Source organism: Eurosta solidaginis, chromosome 5 (assembly GCF_040869045.1).
Source record: "Eurosta solidaginis isolate ZX-2024a chromosome 5, ASM4086904v1, whole genome shotgun sequence".
Classification (NCBI taxonomy): domain Eukaryota; kingdom Metazoa; phylum Arthropoda; class Insecta; order Diptera; family Tephritidae; genus Eurosta; species Eurosta solidaginis.
Genome location: NC_090323.1, coordinates 132,364,752 through 132,384,659, shown reverse-complemented (window position 1 = coordinate 132,384,659; position 19,908 = coordinate 132,364,752). Strand labels below are relative to the sequence as shown.

General features: G+C 34.1%; 1 protein-coding gene across 1 annotated transcript in view; it reads right to left on the bottom strand.

The window, feature by feature from the left end:
* Positions 1-18,312, bottom strand: part of Prat2 (Phosphoribosylamidotransferase 2) — a 60,415-nt gene extending 42,103 nt beyond the window's left edge. Inside the window, exons 1-2 of the mRNA XM_067792256.1 lie at positions 18,006-18,312; positions 12,846-13,012 (exon numbers count right to left, since the gene is read on the bottom strand). Coding sequence (XP_067648357.1) covers positions 12,846-13,012; positions 18,006-18,057 — 219 coding nt within the window. The 5' untranslated portion in view covers positions 18,058-18,312. The remainder of the gene's footprint in view (positions 1-12,845; positions 13,013-18,005) is intronic.
* Positions 18,313-19,908: the final 1,596 nt, after the last annotated feature.

Genomic DNA, 19,908 nt, shown 5'->3' with positions numbered 1-19,908 from the left:
GCGTCGCCTTCAAGGGTTCGGCGATAAGCAAATTAAAGTTAAAAAAAAACAAATATAATGCTCATATTATAGTATTGTAAACATATTTTTTTCAGATAAAATGTACGAAACTTTGAGAGCTAAACTGTTGAAAGAAAAACAAAATTCCTAAATCTCGGGACTAATCCCGATCTTGGGATTAAAATTAGATTGGATCTATATCACTGATCACCTGATATTACGGTTGAGCTTGGCTTAGCATATATAAGTAGGTATGCGTGGTACATACATAGTGGATGTTGTGTTATCATCCCGTCTTATGGGATATGGTAATGAGCGGATCGAGACTCGAACTTCCCAGTGGTAAATTCATCTGGTCATCATCATAGCTTCCATTTTTAAATTTTCAAATTTATGTCGATACCTTTCCAATCCTTCTAGACAAATTTTCAAACGTTAAGGCATTTGAAAGATCGATGGCTTTGTTGTTGTTGTTGTAGCGATAAGGACACTCTCCGAAGGCCTTGGGGAGTGTTATCTATGTTGGTGTTCCTTTGCCGGATGCAGATCCGGTACGTTCCGGTAACAAGTACCATAAGGGTACTAGTCCGACCATCTCGGAAACGATTTGGTATGACCACATGCAATCTTCTAGGCCATCCCGCCATCCCACCCCCTAGATCCATAAGGAGTTCGGGGTCGCCAGATCCTCGGCTGTTAATGAAACAGGATTCGCCACGGGTGGGTGAGGTTGACAATTGAGTTGGTGAAACTATATATTGTGCTGGCAACCCATTGAGAGAGTTGCGCTACGCAGCCCCTTGAATCAATTTGGTATTTTAGTCGCTTACGACATACCTACTGCGGGTATATTCTAAGCCCCCTAAGCCGCTGGTGGCTTAGACAAAAGTGCTTTAGAGGCAGCATCGATAGTAAGTAGGATCTTGCAATGGAAAACCAATAACAGAACAAAATTTTAGTTATCGATCTTCTTTTTGAATGAAACAGTTTCAATTCTTTCATGTGATTTACAGTATAACAGTATGTTTTCCTTAGCGCTTTTGGACTTCAACAAAACCGAACTTTTAAAGCAAAAACGACACCATAACTTCCTGCCCATCTAGTAGGATTTAATGTTTCTATTGTTATTTAAGTTAAAGGCTCACTTTCTTTATTAGATATAAAACTTGATAAAATATTCCGCCTTTTGGTACTATGACCAAAAAATATTTAAATTTGTTGAATTGTTTCAAAAAAATGTTGCATATCAATAACCTCTTTCACGTGTAACGTGTACGGGGGTTGCTATTTATACTTTGAGCCTAATAATGAAAAGACAGTAATTTATTATCGAAAATGGCTTTATTGTTTTTCGAAGTATTCTCCATGATAATCAAGACACTTTTGCATGCGTTCAAACCAAACAATTTTCGTAGTACTTTTTCCACTCCGATTGAGGTATCTCCAAAACATGGTTTTTGAATGCATCAACGTCTTCTTCAGGCGCCGAAAAAAAAAGAAGTACGTTGGCCACGCAATTTATTCTTGATTTGCGGAAAACATTTGGCGCCAAATCAGGGCTGTACTCATTAATTCGACGGTTTGGTCAGTCAAATAGACGGTTGTTTCAGCCGATGTATGAGAGCTGGCATTGTCATGATGAAGAATGATCCTTCGTTGCCGCTTCTTCTTCCGTATTTCACCAAGCACTACTGGCAAACAAATGGTTGTGTACCAATCGGAATTCACCGTTCTTCGTTGCTCTAATGGCACGGTAGCCACATGTCCAGTTATTCCGTAGAAACGGGCGATCATTTGCTTCGAAGAGCTTCGCGCACGAATCACTTTTGTCGGATTTGGCTCACCTTGGAAGATCCATACAGTGGATTGCTGTTTTGTTTCGGGCTCATACGCATAAATCCAAGATTTATCACCTGTGTAGATGTTATATACAGCTTTTGATGCACCGCGATTGTATTTCTTGAGCATTTCTTTGCACCAATTGACACGAGGATATTTTTGAGCTTTTGTCAAATTATGCGGGATCCAACGCGAACAAATTTTTTTCACAGCTAAATGTTCATGCAATATCTTATTGATGCTCGTCATACTAATTCCCAGGGATGCCTTGCAATATAAGTTCGCGCACAACGTCAAAGTTTTGTGGCACAACAACTGATTTTGGACGACCTTCACGACTTTCGCCCTGAGCGAACGGCGGCCACGATGGAATTCCTTATACCAGCGTTTCACAGGGGGAAAAGATGGGGCTTCATCACCAAAAGTGGAAGTAAGTTGTTCAAAGCACTCCTGTCTTGATAATCCACGGCGAAAGTCGTAAAAAATCATCGCACGAAAATTTTCACTTGTTAATTCCATTTTTTCGCTGAGATACAATTTTTAAGTTACTGTAAACAACACTTTTTTTGCTCAAATATCAAAATTTTCTGAAGAAGGTTATGCTTTTTCGTGGGTAGAAATCCAACTTTCACAACAACGGCACGACATGACCAGCGAGTATAACACAAACTTTTATGAAAATAAGATCCTTTGGGTGACGATAAGCTCATTAATATATCGCATATCACCGCCAAACTTGTAAGAACACAAAAAGCTCGTCTAAAAAATTTGACCACGACACACAGTGGCATTTTTGCATGATTTAGAAGCGAAAAATTAATAACTCACTGAAAAATGAATATATTTTATTCAAACCAAGTGTATATGTTTCTATGCCTTATCCCCCTTCAGTGAGGGTTTGGGGGTTGGACCTCCTCCCCCTCCAAAAGTTTTGAATTTACCCCAAACAAAAACTTTCTTATAGCCTTATCTTGTTCTTTTGTTCATAATTGAACTTACCTATATTTAAATTTCTTATCTTCTCCCAACCATGAAGCAAATTTTTAAAGAAAATTAGCTTTGGTGTAATTCACTTGAACCATCTCATACAAAGTGCGCTAAAAAAAGTCGAACCTTACTGCAGCTTTCATCATACAATCCCTCGTATCTATTTACTCCCTCCTTAAAACAGTACACACGTGCTCTAAAACGGCTTTATCCTATTGCTTTTGGCCACGTTCTGCAACCCACATCTCATACAACTCCCTAGTTGTTATCGTCATTATATCAAAAGAGGGACATACGGGGATGAAGAATCATTTGAGTTATATGCAATAATAATACAGCGTGGTTCAAACTTTTGCCAGGCTTTTCTTTTCACGGCTTTATATATTTTCAGCACAAAAATAATACACATTAAAAAACTCATAATTTCGTCAAAAATACTCAACCAAAAAACTTTTGAATACTTGCAAAATAATATAATTACGTGTAGATTTTAAATAGCCAAAAAATATTTTAGCTTTTGTTTCATTGTTTGTTTAATTTTAAACCACGGGTTATTTCACTTCTGTAAATTGTACTACTTAGCGCGTCATCAACAACTCACAGTTTGACAGCAGATTATTCAATGAGGAACAATAATTATAAGAAATGATAATTACCATTATATACTGTGGACATTTTAAAAACAAACTGCATTCAAATTTCTAAAAAAAAAAAAAAATGACTTGAAAATGTTTACTTTTTCGCGTCTAAACCAAGCAAAAATGCCACTGTGCGACAGTCTTGGATATCAATGTTATGCTTTTGTAAAAACAGAAGTAAAGAATGGTTTTACTCTGATGAATCAACAGAAATTGAATACTATTTTTTTTTGTCGTCTTGAATGTGGGGCCCCGTTGGCGGCCCCGTCGGCTCTGTCCTTGAATCTGCCCAGAATGTGGAGGAGAGGGGATTATCGTTTGAATGTTATTTATAAACATTTTAAACTCGTTCATACAGTAAGCTTTGTTTTGTCATTACCATTATTGTTTCATTGTTACGTCAGAATCGGGAACAACCGTAAATTTAATCAACAAATGTAAAATTGTAAACAAAACTCATTATGCTAGCTCAGAGACCCCAAAGACTCAGGCGATATTGATAAGGCGCTAGATTTGTTTACATTGCAACTAATAAGTTTTCCATAATGGACCATAATAAAGCAAGTGTACACATATGTATGTATGTGTGTAAGCAAAGACCGACCCTGTGTTATGGGTAGCGTGCGTGCCTACATGGCTTCAAGTTTCGTGTATGAAATAAAAAAAAAACACCAGACAAAATTTGTTTAAACTGCGTCATCCTCAATGGTGGTAAGCAAGTCCTTCGAGTGGGTTTGATAAGCATAATTGTGTAGAAGCTCGGCCTTTGTCCCCTCACGCCAAATTTGTATTATATATGTACATATGTATTTCATCTTATTTCCATCACTACACATGTACAAAAAGAAAAAAACATAAAATACACAGTTATTTACGTCAGTGATAACATTTGTAAACACATATATGCATGTCCATATAATTAGTGGTTTTGGTTTCAATAAACGGCCGCCATGGTGTGGTGGTAGCGTGCTCCGTCAACCACGTCGAAGCTCCTGGGTTCACGCCCCGGGCAAAACAACATCATAATTTTAGAAACATGGTTTTTCCATTAGTAGAAAATTTTTCGAAGCGGGGTCGCCCCTCGGTAGTGTTTGGCAAGCTTTCCGAGTGTAATTCTGCCATGAAAAGCTCTCAGTGAAAACTCAACTGCCTTGCAGATGGCGTCCCGTCAATGTGTAGGAAAAATTAAAAGGAGCACGACCCAAATTGGAAGAGAAGCTCGGCCTAAAATCTCTTCGGATGTTATCGCGCCTCCTTACATTTATTTATTTATTTTCATTTCAATAAACACAGGTACATTTGCACACACCGAGATCATTGTGTGGAGCTTAACCACCAACAGGCAATTTTGGTGAAGGAAGCCAGATTTCCCTCCTTAAATACAGCTGGAGCGATTTGGAAACAACACGGGCGGTCAACTCACCCTTCATACATTTGACTTAATTCAGTTGGCAGTTTCCTGCAGCCGTTGACGAATGCAGCTTAATATCAGAAAGCTCTTAAATATGTCCAAAAATATAGCGAGACCAAAGTTCGTCTTTTGGTTCATAGCACTGCGTTTTTGGTCGTATTTTAACACAAATAATCATCATTTCTGAATTAAAATTGTTTTAAAATAAATGCATTTGAAACGAAATATTGCTTGGAGTATTAACAAATTTATTTCAATGCAATTAAACAATTAATGGAATGAGAACTTATCTCGGCCTAAATAGTTTTTGTACCGTATAGGTACAACACAGCGGAGTCGCCTCCATAAAAAAAAGAGAAACATTTCGATCATGTGAGCATAACTGTGAACGAACAGCTCAAACATATCTTACTCGTAAGCCTTTACAATGTTAAAGCCCTCATCAGTAGATTTTATTTGATAACCATATTGTCCATGCTTTGGTTCTCAAGACCCTATGGGTATAGGGTTTAAAATGTTCCCTAAACTATAAGTAAGACCTTATCTGAGGCGAGAGTGAAAGTTATACCGAATTCGATGCAGTGTTTTCGGAGTAATGCGAGCACAGACAGACGAACAAAAATTCTTAAAACTGTTGATTAGGGTTCAGAGGTTCTAATAAGGACGGCTCCCATAAATTTTTCTTAAATAAATTTAATGTACAGACATCGAACCTATAAAATTTGGTCATATTTAGCGGTTAAAACATATATAAACATTTTTCGTGATGAAGCCTATCGTAGAATATAAAATTTAAATATTCCAGTTAAATTCCCTTAAAATGTTTTGTTTCTTTTAACGGACATTTCGCACGTGTTATTGTTAACTGAAACAAAAAACAAGATTTTAGTTTTTTGGCAAAACAACATGAAAGTTTTGTCATTTTAATAGTTTTTCTGCTGCTAATTTCTAGGGCACTGAATGAGTTATACCAATTTGAAAGGTAGAAGGGCGAAATTTAACGGGAGTGGGATTTGAACCCGCACTCCTACGATGGTTGAAGTTTTACAAACGCATTCAGCCACGTCATGCCGTAGTTTTTGTAACACTTTAACCATTGTAGGAGTGCGGGTTCGAATCCCACTCCCGGGAGAAATGGCATATACAGAGATTTACAAGGCATAATCGAAACAGCTGTCGTCTTGTCCGTCCTGATGTCACGTTTTTTAAATTTTTCTCAAATTATTAAAAAAAATTTATTAAAAAATTGCTTCAAAGAAATCTTTCATACAATTAAAAGTATTTTGATCAATCCCCGCTTAATTCATATAAATAGACAACATTGGTTAACTCTTTGTGGTTCTATAAATAGAATAATAGCAAATATCCCAGTTTCTTTGAAACCTGCCGCGCGTCACTTTACGTCTTATTATCAATTTCTTCTCGCGCATGTAGAGTTGCCACACGTGTTTTTTTGAACAAAACTTGTAGTATAAAAGTTTGCCACAACACTTTAAATAGAGAACTTGTAAGCTATAGAAAAGTAAAGAATGAAATCGCTGGAAGGTAATTCACCATTGGAGTAACTATACATGTAATTCGGCAAGTTTAATTCTCGTAACACTTTATTTTGAAATGATTCCAACCAACTCAAACTTTTATACTGTCGGAAACATCAACATTAAAAAAGCATGTTTTTTATTATTTTATTAGATTCGTTCGCGTGAGTGAAAATTCGAAAACTTGAGCAAAATGTTACTAATTTTGGAAAAATCCTGTTCGTTCAAACAAAAATTTTGTAACAAGAGGGTGCAATTTTGAATTTCACTTGGATGAGAAGATGCAAAATTGTACCCGATAAATAGGTGTCCCGTAGACTGACCCGATTTTACATCATATCTTTAGATTTTTGGTGCTGAATGCTAAAAACCTTCGAATAGGTCTCAGAAGTCATTTCCCAAAGTTTGGAGGCGAATCTCGAAAATTTACCCGGTGCGAGTGTCTGTTTTTACCAATTTTGTCCACTCCATTTTAGAGCTTACTTGCAGAGAAGGTGGGGATAGTTGATGATAAAAACTAAGAAAATTTCACATTGAATGCTAAAATAAAAGTGTTCAAAAGAATAATGCATAATGTAGGAAATTTCAAGAGCTTTGAGATGCAAGAAAGCGGGCTCAATTTGAATCGACTGGCTTCAAAATACTTAAATTATCGTAATACGAAAAACAGTAATATTACGTGTAATCGGGTCAATGACTTTGGGAATGGACTCCTGAGGTTAATTCTAAGTCTTTAAACTTTTACTTCGTTAATAATGCCGATATTTTTTTTAACTTTTGAAAATTAAATATAAAATATTCTCAGTTTCCAATTTAAAAAAAATTGTCCGTCCACGCTAACTATAGTTTAAATCGCTTAAGTGTATTACAAATAAAGAAATTCCAAAAGTCATCACTTCAATTTTTTCAGAGTTTCAACCATTTTCCCCTTGTTGCAACTGGGAAACACTTTTCTATTGAAATCAACGTTTGTAATGAGATTCTGTGTTCAGTGTTATGCACATTAAATTCAAAAAACGGTTTTTTTGTTTTGTATTGATAACTGAAAACCTAGTTTTTTGTTCTTTTTTCGATTTGGTGGTTTTCTTGTTTTGGGGTTTTTTTTATTTTTGAACAAGTGGTACCATCGTCATAAGTACAAAGTAGAGAGCGCAGTAAGCGTAAAATTCTCGTTGAAATTTGCTCATGTCTTGACCAGTGATGATAATCATGGTACATTTGTACTTTTTTTGGTACATTTCGCTTCCCGAAAGTACGTTGGTACTACATTGACATATTTGGGACATTTTTGTAAAATACAGCACTACACATCAAGGCATTTGCAAAGCAGCTACGAATGTACAAAAAATTTGAATTTTTCGAAGAAATTTGCCATTTGCAATTATGGATTATTTAAATATGCTTATGAAAAATAGCATAACTGATTCTATAATTGTAAATAAATTTTGCATCAATAGAATTAAAGCACAGAAAATAATTACTCAAATAACAGGGCCAGAAAATTATAAATCCATAATTGCATTTTCTCTGAAGAATTATTACTCTCTAATAATAGATGAAACGACTGATATATGTAGGTATATAAAATATTTGGCAGTTTCAATTCGAATTTTTGATAAAAAGTGCATTGATAGATTTTTAGATTTGATACCTTTGACCGGTAGTAGCACGGAGGGTATTTTTAATGCCATTATTAAATCTTTGAAAGACCATTCAATACAACTTGAAAAAGTGATTGGTTTCACTGCCGACAATTGCTCGGTTATTATGGGAGCAAAAAGCGGAGTGCAAGCAAGGCTGAAGCAAGTTGTTCCAAATCTGCATGTTAATGGATGTGTTTGTCACATTTTAAATTTAGCTTCAATGGCCGCTTGTGATGTATTTCCCAACCAAATTGATAAGTTTTAAAAACGTAAACTATCATTATTGTAACAGCCCCCTTAGGAGGACAGACTTTCAGAGTTTTCAATAACATTTCGGTACAGAAATGCATGTTATACTAAAGTACGCCCCCACAAGCTGGCTTTCTAGACAAGCAGTCATAGATAGAATTCTTGAGCAATGCGATGCCCTCAAGTATTATTTTAATCTTTACGTATTTGAAAATAAAAGCAATAATCAAAATATTAATCTTATATCTGAAAATTTTCAAAGTCCTATTTTTAAAGTATATTTTACATTTCTTTCTTATATTTTAAATGAAATAAATAACGTGAATATAGAAATGTAGTCTGAAGACATTCGCATACATTTACTTATTATCAAATTAAAAATTTTATAAAAAAATCGTATTTAGACTCAAGTCCTATTTGGATGTTAAATATTGATTCAGACGAAAATCACTTAACCCCAGATGAAGTTTACTGCGGTGTTAATGTGGATATTATTCTATCAAACAACCTTTTCGAAAAAGACGACGTTCACATATTTAAGAGCTGTGCTAAACAATTATATATACAATTTGGTAGTACTTTATTAGAGAAAGTAAATTTAAGTGATACAACTTTGTTGTGGGCTGCAAATCTAGTATTTTAAGCAGTGAAACAAATAGTATTCTGCCTTTAGTTATGGACTTGTTTCCGAAATCTGAATTTGATAAAACAGAGAACGAGAGCCTTAAAAAATTCAAGAATTTAAATATATGTGGCTTTTGGGAAAAATTAAAATCAGTTAAAAATGAATTAAATGCGCAAATGTTTTCCAATATTTATAGAATAGTTCAAGATATATTGTCGATTCCACATTCATCCACAAACGTAGAAAGGATATTTTCTATACAAAATTTAATTAAAACTAAGTGTAGAAATAAACTTCAAATAAACACAGTTTCGAATTTAATAAAAACTAAAGACTTGATGAAATCAACTAACAATAGTTGTCATAATATACGAAAAAAAGCGTTTTGTCAACTGAGGTATTTAAATAACTCAAAGAAGAACTGTTATTGTAGTGATTGAAACATGAGTTATTAGTATAGATGTAGGCGACAATTTGTCAAATTTTATACCTGAATCTAAATCTTTTGTACCTAAAATGTTTTTATGAAATGTTTTTGCATTGAACGCAGCTGTTATTTATATCCGAGGACTTTTTGTACATTTTTTGATGATTTGGTACATTTTTTTTTCTCGTTTGGTACAAAATGAAAAAATCCATTTATCATCCCTAGTCTTGACTGTTGTTCGCTGTGGAAATGACCGGGAAAATCAGTTGTGTTAACAGAAAAATCAGTTAGATTGATTAGGAATCTGTAAATTTTACAGAATTTTGTTAACTTAAGAGCGACAATATCTCTTCTGTTGCAATAACTAAACTAATTTGTTCGCTTGACAAAGAACTCGGTCGAATTAACCATAATTCAATCAATTTCACCGAATCTCCGTTAAATCAAGAACACCAGAACAGATTTGTTGATTTTACTAGCACCATTTCTTTCAGTGTGTTTGTTTATGATATCTTTGAACGAAGAGGTGCACGAAGTTCTCTAAACCGCTGTCTAAGGAAGGAAATGTATGCAATGCTTTATACCTTAGGGCCATATTTTTTATATGAATGCAATCTTGAAACACTTTTTGGTTACACATATTCCTGCAATAATTTTCTTGCGCCTTTTCTCTTAAAAAATATAATCAATTTCTCACTTCAATACTGGATTTAGTACAATAATAAAAACCGAACGTTAAATACCAAGGTGCCGGTTTGGTAAAAACTTGCATATCTTATAAAAGCCAAAACATATCACAAGGCTTTGGGGGCCGATTTAAAGAGTCGTACATTTTATGCGTGCGGCCGGTCGTACCTGCCTAATGATACCCTCTTTTTTGATGCTCCTACTTTTGATATATAGGTATACGTTCTACACACATATCGTTACCGTAATAGTAGTTTCTAGTTTAACAAATTATTGAAATAAACAGAGAGTATAGGAAATTTAACGCTTTTTGCAATGGAATAAACCGCAGTTTTCTGTCTTTCTTAGTTTTTCACAAATCTCATTTAAAGCCAAATCGGGCCAAAAATACGATTTTTTGAAATATTTCGATCAATGCACCACCTATCGAAGTTTTTTCTTATTATTGCATTGTCATCGGGTTCTGAACTATATTCTAAGTTTGAAGCTTATTGCTTATCGGGAAGTTAATTAAATTTTAATTACAAAATTCGTTCACAACGGCGAGCCGCTACACAGAGTCAAGCTAAACAAAAACTTTAAACGTGTTTTTCTCGAAAACTTGTTTTCGCACAATAGGTTCGTTGCATGATTTCAGGTCACATATATTGATTTTTTTCTGCCACACCAAAACTATAAGAAATTATTTTTCACTTTCGTTAATTTCTTAAATGGAACAGTTATTCAAAGTAGAGTGTAAATATTTGTATTACAGCAATTGCGTAATGCTTGTCCCAACTTTACACTATTTGAGTGTAGTGCTGATATCTCCCCTCACCTTAGAGGCCGTGGAAAAATAAACTGCAATACATTTTTTAGTCGAAGTGAAGAAACTGAGCACTACCAGCAAGCTGAAAAAAAAATTGTGCACACTTAAATTATCTCACTATAGTGTAATGCTAATAAAAGTGTAATGCACTCAATATTTAGGGACTACCCCAACTATGAATATCAGCCAATGCGTTCAATTCTTTTCATTTACCCATTGAAGAAAAATTCAAAAATTAAAAAACCACTTACTGTGAAGTGCGTGTTAGGTTAGGCTGAACTGGGCGGTCCATGAGGACCTCACATAGACTGAATGAGTCCGTAATGTTACCAGAACTTCATTTTAATACCAATCTTAAAACCCCTATCAAAAACCAGGGACCAAACTTTCTTATGGTGGAAACTTAAAAAAGAAATGTGAAAAGGTATATATTTAATACTCAACCTAATAACGACAGCCTGTTATTAAATTAAATTACAATAAAACAAGCGACATGTTCATAGTTGCAAGTATTTCAATATTTTGGTTGGCTTCGTGGGTAAATACATACATTTATTATATAGTGAAAAAAGAATTTCATTAGGTTTGTCCGTCGTCTGTCTGTGGTATATAAATCTTTAGTCACTCATCTCTCATTGCTGTTAAAAATGGCCAAAAGGGGACCATGCCCACTTTTTATAGACGCAAAGCTTTGGAAAACACAAAATTAATAATTTTTTAATAAATAATGCGCCTTACTTACTTACGTAATTGGAGCTTAACCGTTTAAATGGTTATGGCCGTCCAACAAGGCGTGCCAGTCGCTTCTTCTTTTTGCCAACTGGCGCCAATTGGTCACACCATGAGATTTTAAATCGTTTTCCACCTGGTTCTTCCAGCGGAGTGAGGGCCGCCCTCTTCCTCTGCTTCCATAGGCGGGTTCCTATAGAAACACTTTCTTGGCCGGAGCGTCATCTTTCATTCGCATACCATGGCCTAGCCAACGTAGCCACTGCGTTTTAATTCGCTGGACTATGTTGATGTCTGCATAACGCTCATCGTTAAATCTTCTTCCGTACTTGCCATCGCCAACGCGTAGAGGTCCATAAATCTTTCGAAGAACTTTTCTCTCGAACACTCCAAGAGCCGCTCCATCTGATGTTGTCATGGTCCATGCTTCTTCCCAGTTATGAAAATATCAATGTCGAGTACATTATTGGTCATAAATCACTAACCATTTCAACTATCAACACAACACTCGTCAACCAGATTACTCATATAATAGGTAATGTGCTGGAAAAAATAGAGCGAAATCGGTTGAAGACCTCGCCCTTTTTTACATTCGTTGATGTAGCGGTAACTACAGTTGAACAGGCGTTGACTTATCGTGACAAAATTCAATACACGTATTGTCCTTATAACTATAAATATTTCTGTTAAAAATTGAGGGGTGGGATTACAAATTAAATCGGTTAAGGACTACGCCCACTTTCTTAAAAAAAAAAATAGATTTAAAAGAATCGCGAAAGAACATAATAGCAAGTATGTACGATAAAAATAAAGAATTAAATTATTATGATAAAAATAAATCCCAAAAAAATTAGAAAAAAAATTAGCTGTAGCACCAACCCTGATTAAAAAATATTTCTAATAAATTTGAGAAAATTAATGCCTCATATTAATTAATTTCAGTGTTAAAAAACTAAAACTAAATGATTAATTATATTTGGGCTAATTGGCTCAACGACACATCAAGCGGACAAGGTGACAGCTGTTTCGATATACCTTGTAAATCTTTTCAAATAAATTTTCTCTCGGGAGTGAAAAGTTGGTAACCATTCCAAAAGCTTAGTGTTACTGGAAAGTTGTTCCACTACCACTTAAAATGCTAAAGCTGGTGTAAATTTATTTACTGTAAGTTATATTTTAGTGCTAACAAATTAGTAAAAATAACTTAAAACTACCGCCATTCCTAATTTATCAATTACTTTGTACTATTAAATTTTAAACTAACCTGTGTCGGCCATTCACCGCAAGCGATTGCGCCAAAAACTCCACATTCATGTGTTAAACCCGTCACGTCTTTCCCGGTCGGCTGTACTTGTTTATATATTTTTTCAGGATATATTTTAGAGCTGCTTTTAGTAACAACAGTAGAGGAGCTGCTTGCTTTGCTTGTATCTGAAAGTGATATGCAGTACTGAACTTGATTATTTATTCCTTTATTGCTTCGAGCTCGGATTTATGACATTAAAATTAATTCTCAATACAAAAGCGAATTAACTTCAGGATTTTTTTTTTGTTTAGAATTCGGACAATATTACAGCTTTGAGAAGTGAATTAATATCGGGCACGCTTAACGTAGGGTGCATTCGAGCTCCTCAGTAAGGAGTATTCCACGGTTGGTACGGGTTAAACCGTGGAAATTTACCGTTTGCTTATATTACTCGAAATTTACGTATGTATTCCAGACCAGATTTATTCTAATTTCAGAAATAAACATTCTGTACTTACACGCAAGGGTATTATAACTTTCATTGGATAACGCTAGTAAGTAACGGCATAAAGGGATAGAGACAGATATGGGAATTTCCACCAAGTCAGACCTCTAAGCTTATAAACAAATTCCATCTTGACTATCAAAAAATGTTAACGTTCATTTAAGTATGGCTACTCCATCATAATTTAACAACTTTTTGCATTTTGATATTGTGACGAAGACGTAAGCTCAACTCAAATTTAATAACAAGATATTTTGATTAATATTTAAAATCGTAATCGTGATTGCAAAGATTATTCATGAAATTCTCGAAATTAAATTTTATCAATTTTAATTAAATTTTATTTAATTTTATTAAATCCATGTCATACCCATGTCATCAAATTAAAGGTATTAAAGAGGAAAGGGAGTGGCCCCTAGTTGTATATGTGAAGGTGTTTTTGAGACATCAATCAAAATGTGGACCAGGGTGACCCATCATCTGTCGGTTACCGCGAATTTATTACATATAATTTATTTATATATGTAATACCATGAACAGTATTCCTGCCATGATTCCAAGGGCTTTTGATTTCGCCCTGCAGAACTTTTTAATTTTCTTCTACTTGGTAGGTGTCACACCCATTTTACAAAGTTTTTTCTAAAGTTATATTTTTAAAAATCACCATGGTTCATCCCTATTTTCGTATCTGGTATAGAATTATGACATTTTTTTCATTTTTTAAAATTTTCGATATCGGAAAAGTTGGCGTGATAAGATAACGTGAGTTGAGATAAGTACGTGAACTAAGTTTAGTAAAGATATATCGATGTTTGCTCTAGTTATCGTATTAAAGGCCGAGCGGAAGGACAGACGGTCGAGTGTGTATAAAAACTGGGCGTGGTTTCAAACCGATTTCGCCCATTTTCACAGAAAATATTTTCGTCATAAAAGCTTCCCTTACCAAATTTTACAAGGATTGGTACATTTTTGTTCGACTTATGGCATTAAAAGTATTCTAGACAAATTAAATGAAAAAAGGCGGAGCCACGCCCATTTTGAAATTTTCTTCCATTTTTGTATTTTGTTGCACCATAAGAGTTGAATGTTGACATAATTTGCTTATATACTGTAAAGATATTCAATTTTTTGTAAAATTTTTTTTTTTTAAAGTGGGCGTGTTCGTTATCTGATTTTGCTTATTTTTATTCAGAACACACACAGTAATAGCAGTAACGTTCCTGCCATATTTCATCATGATATCTTCAACGACTGCCAAATTACAGCTTGCAAAACTTATAAATTACTTTCTTTTAAAAGGGGGCGGTGCCACGCCCATTGTCCAAAATTTTACTAATTTTCTATTCTGTGTCATAAGGTCAACCCACCTACCAAGTTTCATCGCTTTATCCGTATTTGGTAATGAATTATCGCACTTTTTCAGTTTTTCGAAATTTTCGATATCGAAAAAGTGGGCGTGGTTATAGTCCGATTTCGTTCATTTTAAATAGCGATCTCAGATGAGTGCCCAGGAATTTACATGCCAAATTTCTTAAGATACAGACGGACGGACGGACAGACATGGCTAAATGAATTCATTTTTTCGCCCAGATCATTTTGATATATAGAAGTCGATACCTATCTCGATTAGTTTATGCCGTTACGGGGTACCGTTATGCGAACAAAATTAAAATTAATATACTCTGGGAGCTCTGCTCAGCTGAGTATAAAAAGTTGTAAAGTTTTGCAAGTCGTAAATCCAAAGCTATCGAAATTATAAAGTTGAAATTCAGCATGAAGGCTATCCCCACTATTATATATACGCCTTGTGAAAATAAACATATTCGATTCATTACCAAAGATCGAAAAATTGGTGAAACTTGATATGTTGTTTTACTTTGTGACGACATATAGGAAGTTAATAAAATTTGGGAAAATTAACGTGGCACCGCCCATATTTAGAAGAAGAAGATTTAAAATTTTGCAAACCGTAAATCAAAAGTCGTCGGGGTTTTGGCACAGTTATTCTTGCTATTGCATATATAAGGTGGAGAATTCAGTTTGGAATCAGTTTTCTAATCACTGTTCCAGAAAATTTTAAACTTAATATTGGCTTTCGATTAACGTAATTCGTATTCAGCAACACATTTAAGATTTTTTTAAGTTTTTTTCTATTAAAATTGTTTGAAAAATCATTTCGGGAACGCTTCCAAAAACCATAAAATGAATAAAAACCAATTAAAAATGACGTCAGAAGAAATTAAATGTAAGTAGTTATTATAGTGGCGTTATTCCCATACATTAATATTTTAAAATAGGTATAAAAGAAAAAAATACATTGTAAGTCTTGTGGTATGGATATAATTTAATAATTGTCCGAGTATAAATTCGTCATTTCGGGAACGCGGTAAAAACATGCCAAAACTTTTTTCACTGAAGGGGCAGATGACATTAAGAAGCCTTTCTGAGAAGTAATTTGACAGATGAATAGATCATCATATTGAAATCAAACTAATTATAATAATAAAGGAGAATAAAATAAACTTAAGTGCTATAATTGGATGCATAATGCATCATTCCGGAACGCTGATTTAGACGACAACAATATTGAAATCACACATCATTCATAGTATACAAGTAGTCATGGTATACCAGGTTAGAGAAATAACTGATTTCTTATCCTACCGAGGTCAAAATTTTGTAAAATGATGTCAAAATCGTCATTTCCGGAACGCTTCATTTAGGGAACGTTCCCAGAAAGACGAGCTTCATAAAACGACCACTACACGGATTTGACCAACTTGATTACACGAATATTTACGGATTTTGTGCCATTTAGTAAAGCTAAAAAATTTTTTCAAAGTCTTACGGTAACAAAAAATGCAACACCCTTGGTGTAGCAAAGTACGAAAATTTAAAAATTAATAAAAAATATTGTAAAACTTTGGAAATGGGCTTTGCAACCCCCACGTTAAAAGAAGAAAATTTAAAAGTTTTTGTATGAAAACCCGTTTACACAATTTGTACGAATTTACGCGTTCTTTTCATCGTGTAAACGCGGTAAACTCAAAGGATCGCAACATTACAGCAGAAATTTTCATCAGAAATTTGCAACATAAACAAGTCATTTACAGGAATACCATCTAAACGCCGTTTTAGTTTTGATTTTTCACTTGATCTTGGCATTTATTAATTTGTATAATAATCAGAATTTTGTTTGACAATAATACAGCTGATCGACAATTCAGTTTATCAAGTATGTAATGCATATGTGTAAACGGATATAATTTTACACCTTATAAATTTATATGGTTTAATGAGTTCCCCTATTGTTCCTATGACAGTAACTGTTTTAATAGCTGCTTGCGACAGTCGATATTTGCTTGTATATAAGGTATATAATGTTCGGTTTCACTCTAACTTAGGTTTCCTTACTTGTTTCAAATACAATTAGTTTCGCTGAAATTTTACCTGAAAGACTGTGGATTTGAATTTTTATACTCAGCTGAGCAGAGCTCACAGAGTATATTAATTTTGTTCGCATAACTGTAACCGGTAATGGCATAAACTAATCGAGAGAGATATAGACTTCTATATAACAAAATGATCTGGGAGAAAAAAGAAATTCATTTAGCCATGTTCTTCCGTCCGTCCATCCATCCGTCTGTCCGTAAACACGATAACTTGAGTAAATTTTGAGGTATCATAATGAAATTTGGTATGTGTGTTCCTGGGCACTGATCTCAGATCGCTATTTAAAATTAACGAAGTCCGACTATTACCACGCCCACTTTTTCGATATCGAAAATTTCGAAAAACATAAAAAGTGCGATAATTCATTACCAAAGACGGATAAAGCGATGAAACTTGGTAGGTGGATTGACCTTATGACGCAGAATAGAAAGTTAGTAAAATTTTGGACAATTGGTGTGGCACTGTCCGCTTTTAAAAGGAGGTAATTTAAAAGTTTTGCAAGCTGTAATTTGGCAGCTGATTATATAATGTTCGGTTACACCCGAACTTAGCCTTCCTTACTTGTTCACACATGTATGTATACAAATATTTCAAAAGCTGGTTTCTATTTTTATTTAGAGATGTATCACACAATATTATTGCACTAAATAGTTTTTCTGAAAATATAATTTTGTTTTCTTTATTTAGGGTCGAAAAATGAATAGGTGCGTACTATTTGTACCGTATCATGTTTGTTCTACAAAATTTAGAATTTTTTTAATTCATTCAACAATTTCGTTTTCAATTCTATGAAGATGGTTAATATTCATTTAACAATGAAGCATGTTGGCGACAGGAATGGAAAATCAATTTTTAGAAATGGGTTAGAATAATTATATCTAACAATTTTTCCCGGGACTTGAACCATGATCTTCGGCGTGGTAGGCCGAGCCCGCTACCACCAAACCGTGGGGATCGACGTAATGTAACTCAAATTTATTACGCCTAATAGCGCCTACCCGTGACTATAAAAGGTATAGCCATTTGCAAGTAAACAAAGATCCTGTCAGTTATTTTGCATGTCGAGCTTAAATCTCTAGAATCATAAGTCCCAAGTTGATTTTATTAAAATACTTGAACGAAGACGAAATATTGAGTACAATTGTTCCAACCGTGACGATGGAACCACCCAAGGTGAACTAAATGAACTTGAATCCAGTTGTATAGCGTTGTGTACATACCAGGTATATCTTGGCATTGTCCGCAGGAGTTTATATTTGTCGTACATGACATAATGAAGCCGGTCTCCAAAGTAACACAACACAATAATTAGTAAAAAGTGGTTTTTAATTTATTTTCTTTTGGCAATTGCGACTTCTCGAACAACTTAATTTTCTCTGCTTTCTCACTTAACAATCTTGAGGAAATTTTAATTATAACTTTAATATTAATCAATTAAAATTTTTGAAGAAAGTTTCAGCTGACATGTATAAACGTTCCTAACAAATTGCTCAATCGAACTAAACTCCAGATTAAAGTGATGCACTGTCTTAAACTTTTAAATGAAAAATATTCTAATTTTAAATCCATATCTACGTGTTTACTATCAGTACTAAGCTACAGATCGAATGCAATCCCTTATCAGCAGTTTGGGTATTGCCTGGTAACATGTTTGTACAAACGAATGTATGCCTTGTTTTTATACCCAATGTGTATTTATACCCAATGTTGATTTAACCATGCCCATCCGTCCGTCCGTCTGCTAACACGATAACAGTAAAAATTGAGATATCTTTACAAAATTTGGTGTACTAGCTTATCTGGACACAGAATAGATCTGTATAACCACGCCCACTTTTTCGATATCGAAAATTTCGAAAAATGGAAAAAATGCTATAACTCATTACCAAAGACCGATACACTGATGAAACTTGACCTATGGGTTGACTTTATGATAAGATATAAAAATTAGCATTTTTTTAAAAAGCCGTGGGGCCGCCTACATTTAGAAGAAATAAATTCAAAAATATTCCTAATTTGGCAGGGAGGTTATCTTCACCCTATGAAATTTAAAAAATTGGTTGGCGACCACGCCCATTTAAAAAAAATAGATATCGGAGTTTCGAAAAATGGGTGAAATATTTTTAATTATAACCAAAAATAGATAAAGTGCTGGAACTTTATATTTTGGTTGCCCTTATGACTAGAAATACAAGTTTTTTACATTTTTAAAAATTAACAAAATGCTAACATTTATTACCAAATACTGATAAATTGATGAAATATGATATGTACATATGACCGATTTTCTGGGAAAGTAAACCAAGTAGTTTTTTTTTTTTTGTCAAATTTTGCAAGCGCTGGGGTCTTGCGGGGTTCATGACATAGCTGCTGAAAATAGTGTCATTCGATTTTAGTCGTTTTAAATTAAACTTTTCGCTCTTTTTATAAAACGTTGTGAATAAAAACAAATATGGTCGGAAGTAGTTCAGCAAACAAAAACGTAAATATAACGTGTTTGTTGCGACAAAATTTAGCCGTTAAAGTTTTCTCTATTAGAAAATTAGCTATAATATCATAACACGTAAAATTTTTAAAAAAAGTTATGTTCCAACTAGAAGTTATGTGAAAAATAAATGTGCCGCAAAAATCGTATGTAACATTAGCAGTGCAAAACCAAAAAAGTTTTTTTAAAACATGTTAAAATACGTTTTAATATAATTTGTTTATATATTTTCTTAATAATATACGTATACCTCACGTTCCAATTAAAAAAAGTAAATTTCCAAAGATTTGAAGACATTGTTAGCTTAAATAATATGTAACGTTAGCAGTGATTTTTTATTTAAAATAAAATTGTTCCTTTCCGTTCTCTTACACAGGAGAGGAAAGTTCAGGAAAATAAAAAACGTAAAGAAAACCTGAAGAACTCGCCTCAATATGGGGACTACAAAAAAAAAAAAAATAAAACAAGCGACATTAATGAAGAAATATAGGGAAACAAGTAAGGAAGGCTAAGTTCGGGTGTAACCGAACATTACATACTCAGTTGAGAGCTATGGAGACAAAATAAGGGAAAATCACCATGTAGGAAAATGAACCTAGGGTAACCCTGGAATGTGTTTGTATTGTATGACATGTGTA